A 19319-nucleotide genomic window follows, 5' to 3' on the forward strand; every position below is an offset into this window, starting at 1 on the left:
GAAGTCCCATTCCCGGTTTAGCAGCTTATGGATCTTTTTAGGCAATGGGAAGGCATTAAGGGGACCACGCAGGCCACCCAGGTCCGGGTTCACCCCTTCATTATCTGACTCCTCCAGAGACACCTTGACCCCTAGCTCCTCCAAAACCTGGAGAAGGAAGGGACATAACTCCTCTTTCTCAAACAGGTAGACTACTCTAAGGTCATCCATCTCCATCATCCGGATCAGGGTCATTATTATTCCTATCCGGATCGGCATTTGGGTCCGCATCTGGGCCCGCATCTGGGACCACTCCATGGGGGTCTGTAGGATTCTCCTGCAGGTCATCAGAGTTGTCCAAATCTCTGGGATCTCTTTCGGCCCCTGTGCGACAGAGACCCTGACATCTTAAAAGATCCCCAGAGCCTCCTGAGGACACCACCTTTGGCCTCTTAGAAGAGCAACTTGTGTCTCTCTGGAACGCTTCCCCCCTGCTCCCTTTCGCACAACAAAGGCCTCATGCAGGAACAGGACAAACTGGAGAAAAATTCTCCGGATCCTTGGCACTCTGATTGGGTAGGCTATCATCAGACTCCCCTCTTCTATCCGGATCCTCCGCAGGCAGAGGGATCATGCATTGAGACCAGAGGCTGCACGCCCTACACGCCGCCATGTGCAGTTTCGGTGCCATTCCCCACGAGGCATAAGCGGCAGCGCTAAGGGGAAAAAAATCTGACCTGCACATGCCGATGAAAAAGAACAGACTGCACATATGGCCAGCAAGTCGAGACGCGCAGTCACGCCGCTCCAAATGGTGTGTGGCAAACCGCCTCCAAACCCTGGGATCCCCCCCGGTGATAGGAAAGAAAAGGCAGGCTCCCAACTCACTCCCTGATACTGGTGCCAACAGCCCCCGCTGCAGCAAGCGCCCTATTACCGAGCCACCGAGACTGAAGCTCCTGGTCCTTTTTTTTTTTTCCAGTAACTTAAAATAAAAACAACAAGAAACAAAACAGGAATACTTCCCTGTCTGGGGACGATGGCTTGAGGGAGGAGACCTCGGAGGCAATGAGGGAGACAGTCCCCTGGCTATCAGGGCCTCCGGAAGCAGTGGGCTACAGACAGACAGGGGTTACCAGCCACCCTGGTTACCCGGCTCCACACGAGGGATGGTCCACAAAGGTACCTAACACCTCAGGAAGCCTCAGTCCAATCTCTGATCTTCAGCTAACACGAAATTCTCTCTCTTTTTTTTTTGTCAGACTGCAGGTTTCCATCTCTACCATCTGCTAGAGTCAGAAATACTGAGGGACTGCACTCTCAGATATGTAGCAGTGCCTCAAAGTTTTTCTCTGCCGCCATCTGCTGGTAGGGATGCAAACCCACTTGTCTGGACTGATCTGGGTATGAACAAGAACTTATGACTCCAATGAAGAAGATGGTGACCAAGGTGGGGACCTCTATCATCTTGGAGGGGAAAACTCCTGGAGGACATTTAGATTGGCTGTGCTCCACGCTTCAACTTCTGAATGCAGGCTGGATTCCTCTGCCAAATGGGATGGTGGGGGATGTAGCTTTGTCTTCTGGATTTCTGATGGGAGATCTCATGGCATGGAAGCTGGAAAGACTCCCTATTGAGGGAACAAATCTGCCATCCTGGACAGCAGAGGCTGAAGAGTGCCCTCTATCATTGGCTGCCAAAGAGATAAAGAAAGCCTTTACAGTTCTGCAATATAGTTCACAGTCTTTACAGTTCTGCAATATAGTCCACAGTTTGGGTCAGGGTTGGAGATATGACTTCTTCTGAAACCAATATAGGATCCTCACCTTAAAAAGCATGTGCAGGGCTCCAGATAGAGATCTCCTTCTTGAGTAACCAAGGGCACGATGGAGCAGATGGTATCTGGGGTTTAGAAGCTGGGTACTCTGGGCAAATGTTGCAAATGTTGCCTTGGAGGACCTGGGGTCCAAGATCAGGAGGCAGAGATTAGACACAAAAAAAGGAAAAAAAGGTACCTGAAGAGAATATGCCTCAAAGTCCATTGGTGCTAGGGTTACCACTGGCTGCTATACAGACTCCTGTGCCGATGGCACCAAAGGCCCATGCGTTGCCGATACAACTGGCATCAGTAGTGTGGAATGTAACTGGCACTTCTTCAGCGCCAAGCCCCAAGAAAGGGACAAGGCTCAGGAGTATAACCTGGAGCTTGCTGGCTCTTATGCTCAATCCTGGGGCTAAGGCAGATCTGGAGTCCAGTGCTATAGGCAGGGGAGACCTTGCTTGACTAAGCATGGAGGAAGCCCAAGGAGGCCCTGCTCCTAAAGAAGGAACAGCTCCATCTATTGACTAACCTGTAGACCTCTTCCATACACAGTTTTTGGGGATCTAGGTGACATCCTCCTGCAATCATAGCAATTGGTGGAGTTGTAATTAGATATCAGGCACTTGCAGCAGATATAGTGGCCAATTGTGATGGACATCTTACTGCCACAGACACAGTCCTTGAAAGCCACTAGATCTGGCCTTCTTGGAATTTGACGTTTCCCTTTTTTTGGTAGCACTGAAAAGTGCTGTTGAGGGGCTGCCGAGGCAGCGAGGCAAAAGGAAAAATTTCAAAATAGACTGCAAAAGCAGAATGAGAAAATTGAAGAGAGATTACATGTCTGTATGGAAGTTCAGACAAAAAAAAAAAAAATAGACAGAGGGACTCACAAGGCATCACTCGTGCAGGAACTCATGTAAAACTTTACTGAGCTAAAGAGATGGATCTGTTTGACACAGATGTCACCCATGTCATGGCTATTTCAACCCTGTTGATGGAGAATGTGAAAAATCTACTCCTGCTAAATTATACAAAATATCTGTTGACAATAGGTACAAAGATCTAATAGTCTAAGCCATAAGCAACTTAAAAACACTGCAATAGTAAAACTGTAGCATAAATTTAAAAAAAATCAACAAATGAAGTATATGGCCACACATGATTCAAAACTGAGTGATTAAGATTTTATTGTATATTCCCCCCCCCAAAAGGTCAGTGTCTCATTTTTGGATGGTATCACTGTATCCTTACAGAAAACTACTGCAGAGGCTCCTAGAACAAACTTACTTGCTAACCACTTTCGAGCTATAGCAAAAATCAGAAGACAAACCAAAAATAAACATCACATTTCAAATCAAACTGTGCATGCATTTCCAGCTGTAAGTCTGTACACGTGCCACTAAGTTTAAAATAACTGACACAACTGTCTTGCTACACTCCTTTACACTTCTGATTTTCCTGGGTGAGGGTTATATCCCACAAGCCATGTGCATGTCTTCTGGGCCCCACAGCTTGGAAATCTATGGTGTAACCTGTCTGCAGAGCATTTATTACAAGTCATAGGATAGGAGTGTTTGTGTTATTAGAAAGTAATACAAAATGTATCTAACCTTGTTTTTGGTAATTGATTCAGCAGCATCGAGCAATGACTGGATACAGGCAGATAAGGCTTCCTGGGACAACCCTTGAAACACTGCTCTCTGCAGGAGAAACAAAGCAATCTTTACAGCTCCATCTGACTCCATCTGGATAGTGTAGAACGCTATTTTTCTTTTTGTGGAAGTCTGACAATGTTAGCAGCCCTGCACAGCTGACATGCAGGTGTGTGAGCCCATAAGAATTCTGGATACTGGCATTCAAGCACAGAAACAACAGGTCATATTTTGCCTCCAATATGCCTGTGCTTAGAAGTGCTACTACTGGCAGCATTTTGCCAATTTCACACCAGCAGTAGCAAGATGTGTGCAGAACAGAATGTTTATATCTGCTGAAAACATGCCTGCACAAACAAACCCTCAGCAATTAAGATTTTTGGAGGCATGAGGGAGGGAAGGAGAGTCAATTATCTGCCTCTATATCTAGAATGCTTTTAAGCTCACACATTAACCACCGAACTAAACAGCTTTTAAGTGTCTTTTGTATGATTCAAAGATTACACTAAAAAAACACAACTATTTCTCAGGTACACCATGAAAATAATTTGTTGAGAACTTTCATTAACAGTGATGAATGCCAGAGCAGGGTGCATAGGGAAAAGGAAAACCAGCAGAAAAAGGAAGTAATAAAGGAAAATTGGTTCTTATCTGCTAATTTTCGTTCCTGTATTACCACAGATCAGTCCAGACTCCTGGGTTTGCATCCCTGCCAGCAGATGGAGACAGAGAAAGTTTTACTGACACTATACATAACCTAGTGTGCCACCTGCAGTCTCTCAGTATTGACCTGTACCCAAGCCAAGATGAAGACACCACCAAATAAACCTAAATGAAACCTCTCCCTACCAACAAGCAGGAGGAAGGTAAAATTGTCCAAACTGGAATACTTGTGTCTCAACATAGCTTAAAAGAATAGCATTGAAGACTTACAACAATACTACATTATATACACCCAACAGAACGAGCGAAGTCTGTCCCCCTACTATTCGGTTGGGTTTCTGGACTGATCTGTGGTACTACAGGAATGAAAATTAGCAGGTAAGAACCAATTTTCCTTTCCCTGTATGTACCCAGATCAGTCCAGACTCCTGGGATGTACCTAAGCTCTCTCAAATTGAGTGGGACCTTGAGAGTCAAGTTTGCAGAACACTCTCACCAAAGTTCATAGAAGTCGGAGCTCCAACATCCATGTGAAAATGCCTAACAAAAGTGTGTAGCAAACTCCAAATAGCTGCTCTGCCAACCTCCTGCGGCTGCACTCATTGGGACTCTGCCCAAGAGGTTGCTGAAGAATGTGTCAAGAAAGCTCTCAATCCTTCAGGCACAGGGCGACCCTTAGGAATATGTCAATCTAACCCTCTCTTTCAGCCACTGTGAGATCGTAGCTTTTGATGCTTTGCGCTTCCTTTCTTTGGACCACTACAGAGTACAACGAGAAGATCCAACTTAACAGAAATCATTAATAACCTTCAGATAATGCAAACAAACTCACTGAACATCCAAGAGCCTACTTCTCTCTCTCAAGAGACTAGAATTCCCAATCCTTTAAGGATGGAAACTCCACTGCCTAAGAGGGAACGCTGAAACCATTTTAGGCAGAAAGGACCTTACCATACGTAACAATACCCCCGATTCAGAGATCTGCAGAAAAGGATCCTAGCACAACGTCTGAAATCTCTGACATACTCCTGATCGAACCAATAGCCACTAGAAAAACTCTCTCAAGCGTCCAAGCTTTTAACGTTGCCCTCAGTAGGAGTTCAGTTGAAGCCTCAAACATTCCTCATAGTACCACATTAAAATTCCAAGGCGCCAAAACTCCCTTACTGGTGGACGCAAATTCTTAACCTACCGAAGGAAGCGCATGACATCCGGATAAGCCAACAGAGGATACCCCTAAACCTTACCCCGGACACAATTTTAGTAGACTCTCAGAGTTGAAGGCCAAACCTTTGACCAAACTTTCTTGGAGAAAGTTCAAAATATGTAACACAGCGGTTTGAACCGGCTGCTCTCTGTTCACCACACACCAGGACTCGCAGATCCTTCAAACTCTAATATATGCCAGCAATAAGATGGCAATAACTGCTACCAAATATCCCTTCCATGCCAATCTTCTCCTCTCAAAAGCCAAGCTGCAAGAAAGAAGCAAGCAGCCTAGTGCGAACATATTGGGCCCTGATGGAGAACATGTGACAATTGGTCAAATCTCAGCGGTCCGTCTAGGGCCATGTTGAGCAGATCTACCGACAAGAACACTCCATAGCTACAAAAATTACATTGCCTGAATGCTTTATTATCTGGCATTACCTGGATGCTCCACTATCAGACATTCATTTTGTCCACCAGAGGCCAAGGAGGGAAAACAAAGAAGAATTTCTCAAGACCATGGTAGAACTAGAGCGTCAATTCCATCTGCACTGTGTTCTCCTCAGCAACTGTAAAACCGAGCCACCATGGAGTTTTGTCAGGTCGCCATTAAGTCCATTTGGGGATATTCTCCACCTTGATGGATGAGACACACTGTCGCCTCCCTGAGGGTCTAATTTTCTCCAACTGAGAAAATCCGTCAAAACCTTGCCTGCCCCAGGGATGTGAGATGCTACCATTGTCTTTAAGAGATACTCTACCCAGAGAACCAACCCCTGGGCATCCTTTGGCTCTCTGCCCAGGAAACCAACCCCTGGGCTTCCCGAGCCATCACTGGACACTGGGTTCCTCCCTGTCAGATGATGTAGACCACTGTCTTTGCACTGACTGATAGGACTCCCCTCATGCAACCTTGGCCAAAAGGCAAGCAATGTGCATCTCACCACTCTCATCTGTAGACGAAGAAGTCACTTTTTTGTACCAGTGGCCCCGCACAGACTGAAGCTGACACACTGTGCCCTAGTTCAAAAGGCTGGCCTCGGTAGTGAGTAACCACACCACACTCCAGATTGGTCCATGCGGAAGGGGAAGATAAAAGTCCTCCGAACAAGATTCCACCAGGAGAGAAGAGTTCTTCAAAGAGCCTGCAGATACTAGACTACCAAGGCACCAATTCCAAGGTTGATACCACCAACCTAGGACTCACAGGTAGTCATAAACAGCCCGCCCAACAGGTGTGGAATCTGACCCTGTCGAGCAAAGCCCTCACACTCCAGGGACTGATTGGAAAACAAGATGGCTCTTTGCTAGATTCACCATCCAGCCTGAAGCCTTCAATCACCTCAGCATATTCTGAGCAACTGCTATCACAGATTGCCTGACTTCACCCGGCAAAGCCAATCATCCAGAAACAGATGCACCAGCACACGTTCCCAATGTAGGGCCGCTGCCCCAATCGCCATCACCTCGGTGAAATTGCAGGATGCCGAACAGGAAGGCTGAAAACTGAAAATGATTCCCCAAAATCAAAACCTTCAGAAACTGCTGGTGCTTTGACCTTTGCCCAAGCCAAAGAACCTAAACTCCCCCTATGGAAAAGAAGAACTTTCAGAGCCATATTTATCTTTCTCCAAACTACAAATCGGACGAAAACGTCTTTTCCTTTTGTGGCACAATGAAAACAAATGGAACATCAATCTGTTCATTGTTCCTTTCGGGAAAAAGGCTCTAAGGCCACTAGTCACCAGAAGCGAGTCAGCATCTTCTGAATGTTGAGTCTCTTGGCAAGAGAAGTGCAAGTGAAAACTACCTAAACGTCTAGAACCAGACGAGCAAGTTCAAAACACGTAGCCATTTTTTAAATTTATTCTTATTTATTTATTTAGTTAGTTAGTTTTAACACTTTTAGGATCCATTGGCCCATGTTAATTTCAGCCCACTCTTTGTAAAAACAGAGTGAAACACCCTCTGAATGCAACTGAAGAGTAGACCGTCCTCATTACATTGCGAGGACCTTACTCTGCTTGCGTCTGTAGCTGGGTTGTCCCAGGGAGGTCCCCGACCACATCGAAAAGACTACCCTAGGACTGAGTTCTGGCTGCAGTTTGCCTGTGAGGACCCAAAGAACTTTTAGCCTGAAGAAAACCTGTCTTCTGGCAATTTATGCACCTGGACCTTGAACTCTCCCAGACTGGAGAAATTACTTACCTGATAATTTTGTTTTCCTTAGTGTAGGCAGATGGATTCAGGACCAGTGGGTTTATGCTCCCCTGCAAGCAGATGGAGCAGAGCAATCTGACTTCACAGTATACATGACCCTGCAGTGACCCCAGCCAGCCAGTATTCACTTCAAAAGCAATTGTGGACAGACTAGTAAAAAACATGATTAAAAACAGGTAACTAGAACTGTACTCAGACCACCATAAACACTAAGTACCCCAAGCTAGGAACTGGATGAACAGTTACCAGTAATCCCTTGCGACAAGAGCCTCACAGAAATACTATTGACACTCATGTGGCAGCAGAGGGCGGGAAGCTGAGTTCATCTGTCTACACTAAGGAAAACTAAATTATCAGGTAAGTAATTTCTCCATTTCCTAGCATATAGACAGATGGACTCAGGACCGGTGGGATGTATCAAAGCTACTCCCCAACAGGGTGGGAGGCTGCCCACGATCCAGGCAACACCGCACATGCAAAGTTTGCATCCTCCCGGGCCTGCACATCCAGAATATAAAATCTGGAAAAAGTGTGTAAGGAGGACCATGTCTTAGCTCAGAAGATATTGATGTGAGTCAACAGACTAACCTCTGCCCATGACACTGCCTGAGCCCTAATCTGAGTAGGCAATGGCTTTCCAGCATCTACATATGCGGTTGTGACCACCTCCTTAATCCAACAAGTTACAATAATCCTTAATCCAATAAGTCTACATTTCCGATTTGTTCCAAAGTTCTTCGCCCCTGTTATATGTAACTTTTCCTCCGCACGTTTAGATGGTTTTCCCTTGTTTGATGTAAACCGGTACGATAAGACTTGTCTTGAATATCGGTATAGTAAAAATTAGTAAATAAAATAATAAATAAATGGTAGCACGCAAAGCTGGAACGCCTCCCGCCATGGAGAACAAACAGGCGATCCATCTTTCAAAAAGGCTCAGAGACCTCCAGATACCACATGACAAGACACTTAACATCCAAGGAACTGAACGAGGAAGAACACCCTGCTCCTCACACCAGGCCACAAAAACTCTCCAAACTCGCACATAAGCCAAAGAAGTGGAGAAATTGCGAGTGCGAAGTGGCAATCACCACAAAGAAAGAACCAAGCTTTCACAGTCAAGCCCACTCAAGGGCCAAACCGTAAGACAGAATCAAGTCGGATCCTTGTGAAGAATCGGTCCCTGCTGAAGCAGTCCATATGCAGCGGAAGACAAAGGGGGGCCTCCACCAGGAGTCATCGCAAATCCGCAAACCACAGACGCCTGGGCCAATCCGGCGCCACCAGAAGTACTAGCCCTCTGTGTCCTTCAATCTTGCGAATTATCCTGCCTACCAAGGGCCATGGAGAAAAGGCATAAAGCAATCTGTCTTCTGGCCAGACCTCTACGAAAGCGTCTATTCCCAGGGCCCACGGATATCTCCTGCGACTATAGAAGTGAGGACCCTTTGTATTTTGAGAAGTTGACAGCAGGTCTAGGAACGGAAGGCCCCAGAGATTCACAATCAGCTGACAACACCCACTCTCCTGGGTTCAGACTCTCTTTGCTGAGAAAGTCTGCTCTTACATTGTCTTTTCCTGCAATGTGAGAGGCTGAAATCATCTGCAGATGATCTTTCGCCCACTCCATCAGCTGGTCTACTTCCTGCAACACTTGTTGGCTCTTGGTTCCTCTCTGGCGATTTTTTATAGGCCTCCGTCGTTGCACTGTCTGACATCACGTGAATCTCTTGATTCCGCAGCCTGTGGCTGAACTGCAAGCATGCCAGCCATACTGCTCAGGCCTCCAGGTGATGGATGTTCCAGCGGAACTCTTTGGCATTCCAGCGCCCTTGGGTTGTTAACTCCAAACAGTGAGCACCCCCCCCCCGCAAACCATGGAGACTCGCATTTGTCGTGAGTACCAAAAACAAGCCGGAGAGGACAAGGGAACTCCCTTTCTCAGATGATCGGAGGGAACTTTCTTTTGCCCTCCCCTCACCTTCCCCTACCTAACCCACCCGCCCGGCCTAAACCCCCCCTTACCTTTGTCGGGGGATTTACGCCTCCCGGAGGGAGACGTAAATCCCCGCGCGCCAGCAGGCCGCTAGCGCGCCGGGACGCAACCTGGGGGCGGGTACGGAGAGCGCGGCCACGCCCTCGGACCGCCCCGGGCCGTAACCACGCCCCCGGGCCCGCCCCCAAAACGCTGCCAACATGCCCCCAAAACGCCGCGCCAACCGGGCCCGCCCCCGACACGCCCCCCTCGCGAAACCCGGGGACTTACGCTAGTCCCGGGGTCTGCGCGCGCCGGTAGGCCTATTGAACATAGGCGCACCAGCGCGCAGGGCCCTGCTCGCCTAAATCCGCCCGGATTTAGGCGAGCAGGGCTCTGAAAATCCGCCCCACTGCGCACACTGACAGCCTATAGTGGGCAGAACACGCAGAAGAGCGCGCAAAAACCACCACCACGGCCTACCACGCAACGTACAAGAAAAAAGGCTAAGTGTGGGGCCTAGCCCACCGGGGGTGGCTCAACCCGCCAGGCTGCCCAGTTCCCCCAACGGAAGTGGTAAGGAACGTCGGTATGGCATGTCAAGCATGGAGAATAGATGAAGTCCTGAAACTCCTCTGTCTCTGATTCAAAAATAAAACTTCTTTTTTTTTTTTTTAAACCTAACCTGAGCTCAGCGCTTACCGGCTGAGTACAGAAACGTTCTCCGGCTGCAGGGGGAGAGGGCATCTGTCGTCACCGCCACACTCTGCCTCCTGCACCTGCTGCCTTTCAGCTGAACTAGCAGTTAAGTCCGTGCTGGGAAACCCAGTTACCGAACCAAGGCACATCTCTGAGGGATCACGGAAATTGCCTCAGGAATTTTCAACTGGGGCAGAGACCTTTAGATATCTCCGCAGGAGAGCGGGGCTTTCTTTTCCAGAATTTAGAATTTCAACTTTCTCCTTTCAAAGAGCTCAAAGCAATCCCCATAGCGAGATGCACGAGACTGAGAATACTTGTATATACTGTGACATATTGTTCCATCTCCATCTGCTAGCAGGGAAGCATAAACCCACTGGTCCTGAGTCCATATGACTATATGCTAGGAAAGCTCCATTATCTACTCCACGTCCTCCTCATACAAGAGCCTGCCCGTAAAGGGAAGAGCTCCCAGTCGAGAACTGGATCATCTCTGCCAACCAGCCGCACAATCACAGCAGTCTTCTGGCCGATCTCGCAGACATTCAGATTCCAAAAAAATGATCTGATCAGGCCATACAAAGCAAGTGCGCCATACGCCAGTGTCTCCTTAACTTTTTTTTTTTGCTGCTATACCTGATGCAGCTTGCAACTCCAACGCAGACACGCTCTCTCCATAAAATTGCTGCAAATTGCAGCCCTTGTGCTCAGGGCCAAGACTTCAAACCTCCTCCTGAGGTGAAGCTACACATTTCCCCGCTACATAACTAACTTATGAAAAATAAAAGCTGTCACTGAAACAAGCCAGTCGTCCTAGACGGTATCCGCTCTAAGACAGTATCAGCTCTCCGCAGGTCAAAGTCATCCTATGAAACCTTGTTGCCTCCCTCTTGAAGATCTTGGGGAAATCCATCCTCCTTTGGCCAGCGGGACCTCTCTGTGCCCCTGGCCGGACCTGTCGCATTAGGTATCCAGGAATCCCATGGTAAAAACCCTGTATAATCTGAAATCTCAAAAATTGCCAAATACCTGCCACACACTGTCCTTCGGTTCATTCAGGATCCTTCACTGGGATCGAGATCTAGAGAAATCTCCTGCTGTGCTCTTCGCCCCTTATGTCTTAAGTCTAAGGAACACCAAGCGACCAGGCAGCAGAGGATCTGTCCACTCCACAGTCAGCTCTTCTGCCACTTCATCCAAGGGACTACACAGACATGAAGCCAAATCTAGAAACCCCCAGATCCTTTCAGGATTTTTTCTTTTTGCATTACAGGACATGGGCGACTTTGTGCCCCTCTGTGAGGACATGGATACTTCTTCTCTTGCTGGCTTCCTGGCATGAGAAGCCCAAAGATGCAGAAACCCAAAGGTGCGCTCCTGCGGGATTCCTGACCGGAAAGGGTAGGAGTGGATCCCCCATCTCCCCCAAAGCTTTTTACCTCTGCCAAAATGGCCACTGTTCACGCGCTTGCAGGGAACTGGCCCACGGTCGCCTCAGCGCTTCCCTAACTTCGCAGCGTCGCCCCCTGAGACAGCCCTGCCAGAACTGATCTCTCCATGGAGACTCAGAGGCTGTGCACCAATCGCACCCGAACCATGCATGCGACAATACAAGCTCTACTGCCCCTGCATTGGCTCTTCGGCGCTATTAGCCATGTGCTTTGACTCGCCACTGCAGCCTCCCAGTCGAATGGAGAGGAAAAACAGTATTCAAATTTAAGAGAGCATGGAATATGGTCAAGAAATCCTAGTAGTGGAGAAGAGTAAAGCTGTATTTCCAGAAGTCAGTGACATACAACGGGGAGAGAAAGTGGTCTTGTGATTTTTTTACTTGCTGTCATGTTCTATTTTGAAATATACACCTGGTTACTTTACACTACAGAGATCTAAGCTATGCGTGCCAGCTATGCTTGTATACTTACATCTATACACCTGTAAAGCTTAGACAGGCACACCAGTGTCCTCCGGACTGTAGGGTACCACATCCCATGGAGATCTGCTGGGGAAACTGTCGTCTGCACTCTTGGATTAACAACTTCTGAAGTACCTGCAACATGGTAGAAAGCCAATGCACCAAAAATCTTACTCCTGCAACCTCAATGACAGGATGCTCTCTAAGAAAGGATTCTCTGTATACAGTTCCTTTTTTTTTTATACTATTCACTTTGCTCTGCCATGTCAGGACAGACTGGGAAGTGTTCCCCTTGGTGAGCTCATGGTGTGAATTCATCATAAAAAGGCACCTGAATATAAAAAGGTAGGCCTATTACAAACTCTGAATCAATGAACTACAAAAAAGATAAATAAATAAAAAAAGTTTAGGTGAAGTAAACCTGTAGTAGCCCAAAACGGTAACATAATATATATCAAGGTTTCAAAAATCCTCTCCTGGAGGAACATCACATTTTCTGGAATGCCACAATGAATATGCATAAGATTGGATACTTGGGCAGATGGTCTTTTTCTGCCATCATGTTTCTATTTTATGTTTCTAAAACACTTGCCGACTGGATGGTCCATTTGGTATTTTTCTGCCATCGTTACTATGTTATGCAGAAAGTTTGGATTTTACTTTAAATGGCACATTTAATTTTTGGATCTGTTTTAATATTCAAACCTGTGCATCACACATGCATGTTTTGTATCTTCCTACCATGCTGTTTCTTAAAAGTGTTAGATGAGATGGCTTGTGAGGTTAATGCTTCAAAGGTCCTGTGCAGCAATCCTTTCAGTGTGGACTTTCATTTTACAAACACCACACTAAGGTCAAGAGAGATGGAACCATCCAAAGGGCAATACAGTGTGATCCCATTCAGCCTGGTAACATGATCCCAAACACAGTGAAAGCAAACCAATAATTAACACTCTCACAAATCATAAGCCAATAAGCACACTAGATCAATGGATCTTAGCAGAGTCATCAAAGCTCACTCAATAGGTCTGCTTTTTAGATACTCCATCAAAAACATGCAAGAGATAGAGCTGAATGCATTAGGATGCATTCAAATATATCTCATGCATATTTATTGTGGCTATTGTGAAAACATCTACTGGGTAAGGTTTGAGATTGGGAACCACTGGTCTAGATCCTATTGGGCGCTGGGGGGGAGGGGGTGGCGGCAGCGGAAGACAGGTACACGAGTGCCACAATGAAATAAATTATTAAAGAATGTTATTGCACACCATTAAAATCCAAACAGAGTAAGAACCATGACTCTAGTCTATAAACCTGTAGCATACAGGTGCTTTCTTGGCATGCTTAGTATTTTTTTTTTAACTTAAATTTTATTGAATCACATTCAATAAACAGTTGTTTACTAAAGCACTGAATACAAAAGGTTGCATCACAGCGCATTTCCAGCATATACATGGTACAGAAAGATTTTAATGCTGTAATGCTCTTTGTTGTTTTATTTCTATGTGACACCCATGATTGTCTTCCTCTGCACATTCCTTCTGATTGTTGCAATGCTTTAGAAACTGATGACAGGACTCTCTCTGTGTCATGGGCAGCGGCACTTACTGCATTTTCTTGCCTCACTGATGGTACAGTGTGCTTTCTTTCAACACAACACTGGGTCCTGTTTCCAAAACACTTGTGCGTTCAAATGACTGAACAGCTTCAAACATGGAAGCAATATTTACTACCTTGTAAAACACACTTTGTCTTGCACTAATTAATACAGAATATGTTCCATGGCAAATACATGAATTTTTATTTTGGCCTTAGTGATAATGCTGCCACTAAATAGCAATTTTTAGTGTTATTTTAGAGTGCACATATTCTACATATGATTAATGCACAGCACAAAGTTATACATGTGAAACATGTATACATATGAAACATGTGTATAAAAGAGTACTGACTCCTAAAGTCCACAAAATTAGGATCCAAATGGTAAACCCAACAGGTTTCTCAACACTGCATTTAGACCACTAACTAGACCAGAGGCGCCTGTAGGGCTCCTAGGATCTACCACGTCATCTACGCCCTTGGGCAGAAGCACCACAAATGTTTGCACTACCGCTCTTCTCATCTGACTGAAAAGTGGAAGAGAGCTGCACCTGTAACCCTAAAAGAAAACATGAAAAACTGGCAGATCCTAAAAGCCAATAGCCAGCCAGAGCTCCATCACCCAGCTTGATAAAAAAAATTTTCTGGGAAAGTTGGACTAAATTGAAACAGAGCTCAGATCAGAAATAGCAGAGCTGCTTACCTGTAATATGTGTTCTCCGAGGACAGTAGGATGCTAGTCCTCACACATGGGTGATATCATCAGATGAAGCCCTGACAAAACCTGTGTCAAAATTTCTAGAACTTTGACTTGGCACACTTATCATGCGTCCACACGGGGTTCCTCTCCAGTCTTATAATATAGAATTATATATAACTGAAAATTAGGAGAAACTCAATTCTGTGGGGTGGCGGGTAGGTTTTGTGAGGACTAACATCCTGCTGTCCTCAGAGAACACCTGTTATAGGGAAGCATCACTACTTTCTCCAAGGACAAGCAGGATGGTTGAATCCCTAGCTACAAGCTGCTCCCCAACACAAAAGGGGACCAACAGACACTCAAACAGGTGCCAACGGTAACAGAGTGGGGAGACAGCTTGAACCCAAACAGGTCCTAGGCGGGTACAGTTGGGTTCTACACCTCAAAACAGGTTCCGAAGGACAGACTGGCCAAACCTACTTTCACATCGGCCATCCCAATATAAATACTGAGATGTGAATGTGTGGAGACAACTCCACGTTGCAGCCTTGCAGATCTCCTCCATGGGAACTGCTCACAAGTGGGCCACCGATCCTGCCATGGCTCTGACAGAATGAGCCTTGACATGACCCCCAAGATACAGTCCCGCCTAGGCATAACAGAAGGAGATGCAATCTGCTAGCCAACTGGATAGTGTCTGTTTGGCAATGGCAACGCCCAACCTATTCCAATTAAAAGAAATAAAAAGTTGGGTGGACTATGGGCTTCTGTCTGCTCCGGATAAAGACTAAAGCTCGCTTGCAGTCCGTGTTTGCTTTGATGTGAATGGGGCCTGGGAAAGAATGATGGCGGGAAGATGGATTGGATAAGATGAAAGTCTGTCACCACCTTAGGCAGGAACTTAGGGTGTGTACGCAAGAGCACCCTGCCATGATAAAACTTAGTGTAAGTTGGATAAATCACTAAGGCCTGAAGCTTGCTGACAGTCACCGAAAATATGACCTTCCAGTTCAGGTACTTCAAGTCACAGGTGTCCAGCGGCTCAAAGGGGGCTTTCATTAGCTGAGCTAACACTACATTGAGATCCCAAGATACAGCAGGAGGCCTTAGGGGAGACTTCAATTGAAGCAGGCCCCGCATGAATCGTACAACTATAGGCTGTACACAGATGGGCATACCATCTACACCTTGGGGATATGCGCCAATTGCACTATGAACTCTAATGGAGTTGGGTTTTAAGCCAGCTTCCAATAGTTGTAGAAGGTAATCAAGCAGTTTTTTTTTTGGGGGGGGGGGGGGGGGGCAGGAGAATGATCTAGGGTCTTCTGCTCACACCACATGGAAAACCTCCTCTACTTCAGTCCATAGGACTTTCTAGAAGCCATTAGGACCCGAGACACATCCTCTGAGAGATTGAGCAGTTGCAGAATTAACTTCTCAACATTCAGGCTGTGAGTGACAGGGCCTGGAGGTTGGGATGCCAGAACCTGCCTCAATCTTGCATGATGAAATCTGGGGAAGTTCCCAGACTGATCAGTCTCCAGATGGACAACTCTTTTAGGAGTGGAAACCAGACCTGTCTTGGCCAATAAGGGGCTATGAGGATCACAGTCCCCTTGTCCTCACAAAGCTTCAAGACAGCTTTCTCCACGAAGGGAATCTGAGGCTGGTTTGCCATCTGACCTATACAGGGAGCAGAACAGAGGCATCTTCCTGTTGCATGGGGATGCAAAAAGATCTATGCCCGAGCTCCCCCTGAGGCAGAATATCCTATTCGCTATTCCTGGTCCAGGGACCACTCATAGGGTCTGAAGGTTTGACCTAGCCTGTCCACTATCATGTTCTCCATCCCGTCCAGGTACATGGCCCTGAGCACCATCTCATGGGACAGTGCCCATGACCAGATCTGGATCAGTTCCTGACACAAGCGGTACGAACCCATGCCTCCCTGCTTGTTGACATACCACACAGCTACCTGGTTGTCAGTTTGGATCAGGACAACTTTATTGGACAGCCGATCTCTGAAAGCCCATAGCACATACCTGATCAACCGGAGCTCCAGGAAATTGATTTGGCAACGGCTTTCCTGGGCAGAGCAGAGACCCTGGATGCTGAGCCCATCTACATGAGCTCCCCAGCCTAGGATGGACGCATCCGTGGTTAAGACAATTTGGGTAGGAGGACTTTGAAAAGAGATCCCCTGCTCCAGATTAGAAAGTAGCCGCCACCAGGATGAGTCCCGGAGAGACAGGGTGACTCGGATGCCGTCCTGAAGGTTCTGTGTGGCCTGGCATCACTGTGACCTCAGGGTCCATTGGGTTCTGTGCATGTGTAATAATGCCAAGGGAGTGACATGGATGGTTGTGGCCATGTGGCCCAACAGCCTCAACATGTGCCAGGCCAACACTTGCTGGCTCTGTTGAATCTCTGCCACGATGGTCATCAAAGTGACAGCCCTTTGACGAGGCAGGAAGGCCTTGGCCTGAGCCGTGTCTAAGCAGGGCTCCTATGAAGTGCAATTGAGGTGACGGGCCAAAATGGGTCTTTGGGAAGTTGATGACGAACCCTAGTGACGCCAACATTCGGATGGTCAAGTGCATGAACCTGACTGCTCCTGCCTGACATGTGCTCTTGACCAGCCAATCATCCAGATAGGGGAAAACATGCACCCCCAGCCTGCAGAGGTGTGCCACCACCATGGCCAGACATTTTGTAAAGATGCTTGCCCGAATGGCAACACCCGGAACCAGAAGTGCTATTTTATAACCACAAATTGGAGATACTTCCTGTGACTGGGGAAGATCTCGATGTGAGTGTATGTGTCCTTTAGATCTAGGGAGCATAGCCAGTCCCGTTTTTGCAAGAGGGGGGATCGAGGCTCCCAGGGGAACCACCTTGAACTTTTCTTTTCTTAGAAATTTGTTCAAGACCCTTAGGTCTAGGATGGGATGAACAAACTGGTTTGAGGTTATACTGGGCTACTGGTTCATGAAGAACAGCAGCCTGCCCCCTACCGAAGTGTCCAATGTCCCGGGTACGGGCCTACGCTCCCTACGACCCAGTCAAAACCGGGACCCAGGAGTTGACTGGGGCACCGGCTGGGGCTTGGGGGCTCTCTGCTGCCTGGAATGGCTGATAGTGTTGAAGGGAGCGAGGGGGCAGAGGATAGTACTTCCTCTGGCGAAAGAAAGACTTCCTCTGTCCCGTTCTCATCAGCCTCCTAGAAAAGGAGGATGGGTCCAGAGGGCTGGCGGAGAGTTATTGGAGGGTTTCATGGTGGTCCCAGAGCTGGGCAACCACATCCCTTAACCTACCTCTGAAGAGATTCTCCCCAGTACAAGGCACATCGGCAAGTAGTTCCTGTACCTCTGGTCAGAGATCCAAGGCCCGCAGCCATGCCCATTCTGCAGGCGCCAATTCCCGCTGCGACTCTTGATGCAGTTTTGAAAACATGGTACATCACTCAGACATCGTGTTTCCGCATTCCAGGCCCTCATGCACCAGCAACATGAGGGTGCCCTGCTGCTATTGAGGCAGCTGCTCGGCCACCTCCTGCACCTGCTTCCAGATGTCTTGCAAGCACTGGCTCATGTAGAGCTGGTAGGAAGAAATGTGGGCAATATGCATGGCCCCCAAAACACTTTCCTCCCAAGAGCATCCATTGCTCTGTGGTCCTTTCCTGGGGGTGCCGAGGAATGGGTTTGAGAACGCTTGGCCCTCTTGAGAGTGGAATTGACCACCAAAGACTGGTGAGGAAGCTGACACTTATCGAATCTGGCAGCCTTCTTGTTAATGGGAGGTACTGTACCCATATCCTCAGCAAAAGCTCCTTAAGGATCTCGTATATCAGGACCACCACCATCTTTTTAGGAGGCTCCACAAACTGGAGTATCTCAAGCATTTTGTACCTGGCCTCCTCCTCTGCAGCAACTGAAATGGGATGGCTACTGCCATCACCCTCACAAACCCTGCAAAGCTTAAGTCCTCAGGTGGAGACTTCCTTCCCTCTTCTGGAGAAGGATCTAAGGGGAGACCCTCAGAGACCTCATCGGAGGACTCTGAGGTATCCTCCCCCAGGGATCATAGGGACCCTCATCTTCACTGTAAGTCACAGGAAACAGGCCCTAGGCACTCGGCCTTCGTCCAGAGGTGCGGGCACCGGCAAAGCTGGAGATGGGGTTACAGGCCTTGGTGTCTCTGCGGGCCTAGGTGGAGCATCCTCCTCAGAGGAACTGGCAACAACCACCATATCAGTAAGGGGAGGTACTACCCCTCTGGGCACCGATGCCATCACGGGAATAGATACCAGATGAGTCAGGAATGCACCAATGAGCGCATTGAGCTTCTCCAGCAGCAGTTCCAGAACGGACAGTACCGGTTCTGGTGCCATCGGTACCACAGGACCAATGCCCTGCAGCCTCAGTTCCACCACCAGCTGGACTCGCCACAACAGCCCCTCCTCGAAAGCTGCCGATGTCAACACCACTGACTGGAAGGAAGGAGAGCTGGCCAGATCTTCTTCAGACCCGTGAGGTGGATCAGAGACTGGCATCAGGACTGGCGAAGAGAGTCACACAACCCTGGCATCGATGGAGGACTTGCTCTCCTCGCCACGAATTCGTTTCAGGGGCGTCGCAGCATGAGCCGATGCATCCCCATGCCTGGCACTGTGCATCAATGGGGACCAGTGCCGATGCTTCTTCAGCTTCTCTCAATGGTTGGCCCGGTCTTTCCCTAGTGCAGAGGTCAATGACTAGGAACCTGAATTCCTCAGCCTGGAGTAGACTGATGGTGGTTGGTCTCCAGTGCTCTTATCCGCCGATGACACCAACAGAACTGACGGTCCTGCCAATGTCAATGGTGCAGTGTCCATCGGTGCAGCTCA

General features: G+C 47.8%; 1 protein-coding gene across 1 annotated transcript in view; it reads right to left on the minus strand.

Moving 5' to 3' along the window:
* The window catches only part of COG3 (component of oligomeric golgi complex 3), a 200906-nt gene that overhangs the window by 84015 nt on the left and 97572 nt on the right, over positions 1-19319 (minus strand). The window contains 2 exon segments of the mRNA XM_029602898.1: positions 3413-3502; positions 12143-12267. Coding sequence (XP_029458758.1) covers positions 3413-3502; positions 12143-12267 — 215 coding nt within the window.

Source organism: Rhinatrema bivittatum, chromosome 5, assembly GCF_901001135.1.
Source record: "Rhinatrema bivittatum chromosome 5, aRhiBiv1.1, whole genome shotgun sequence".
In the NCBI taxonomy this organism is placed as follows: domain Eukaryota; kingdom Metazoa; phylum Chordata; class Amphibia; order Gymnophiona; family Rhinatrematidae; genus Rhinatrema; species Rhinatrema bivittatum.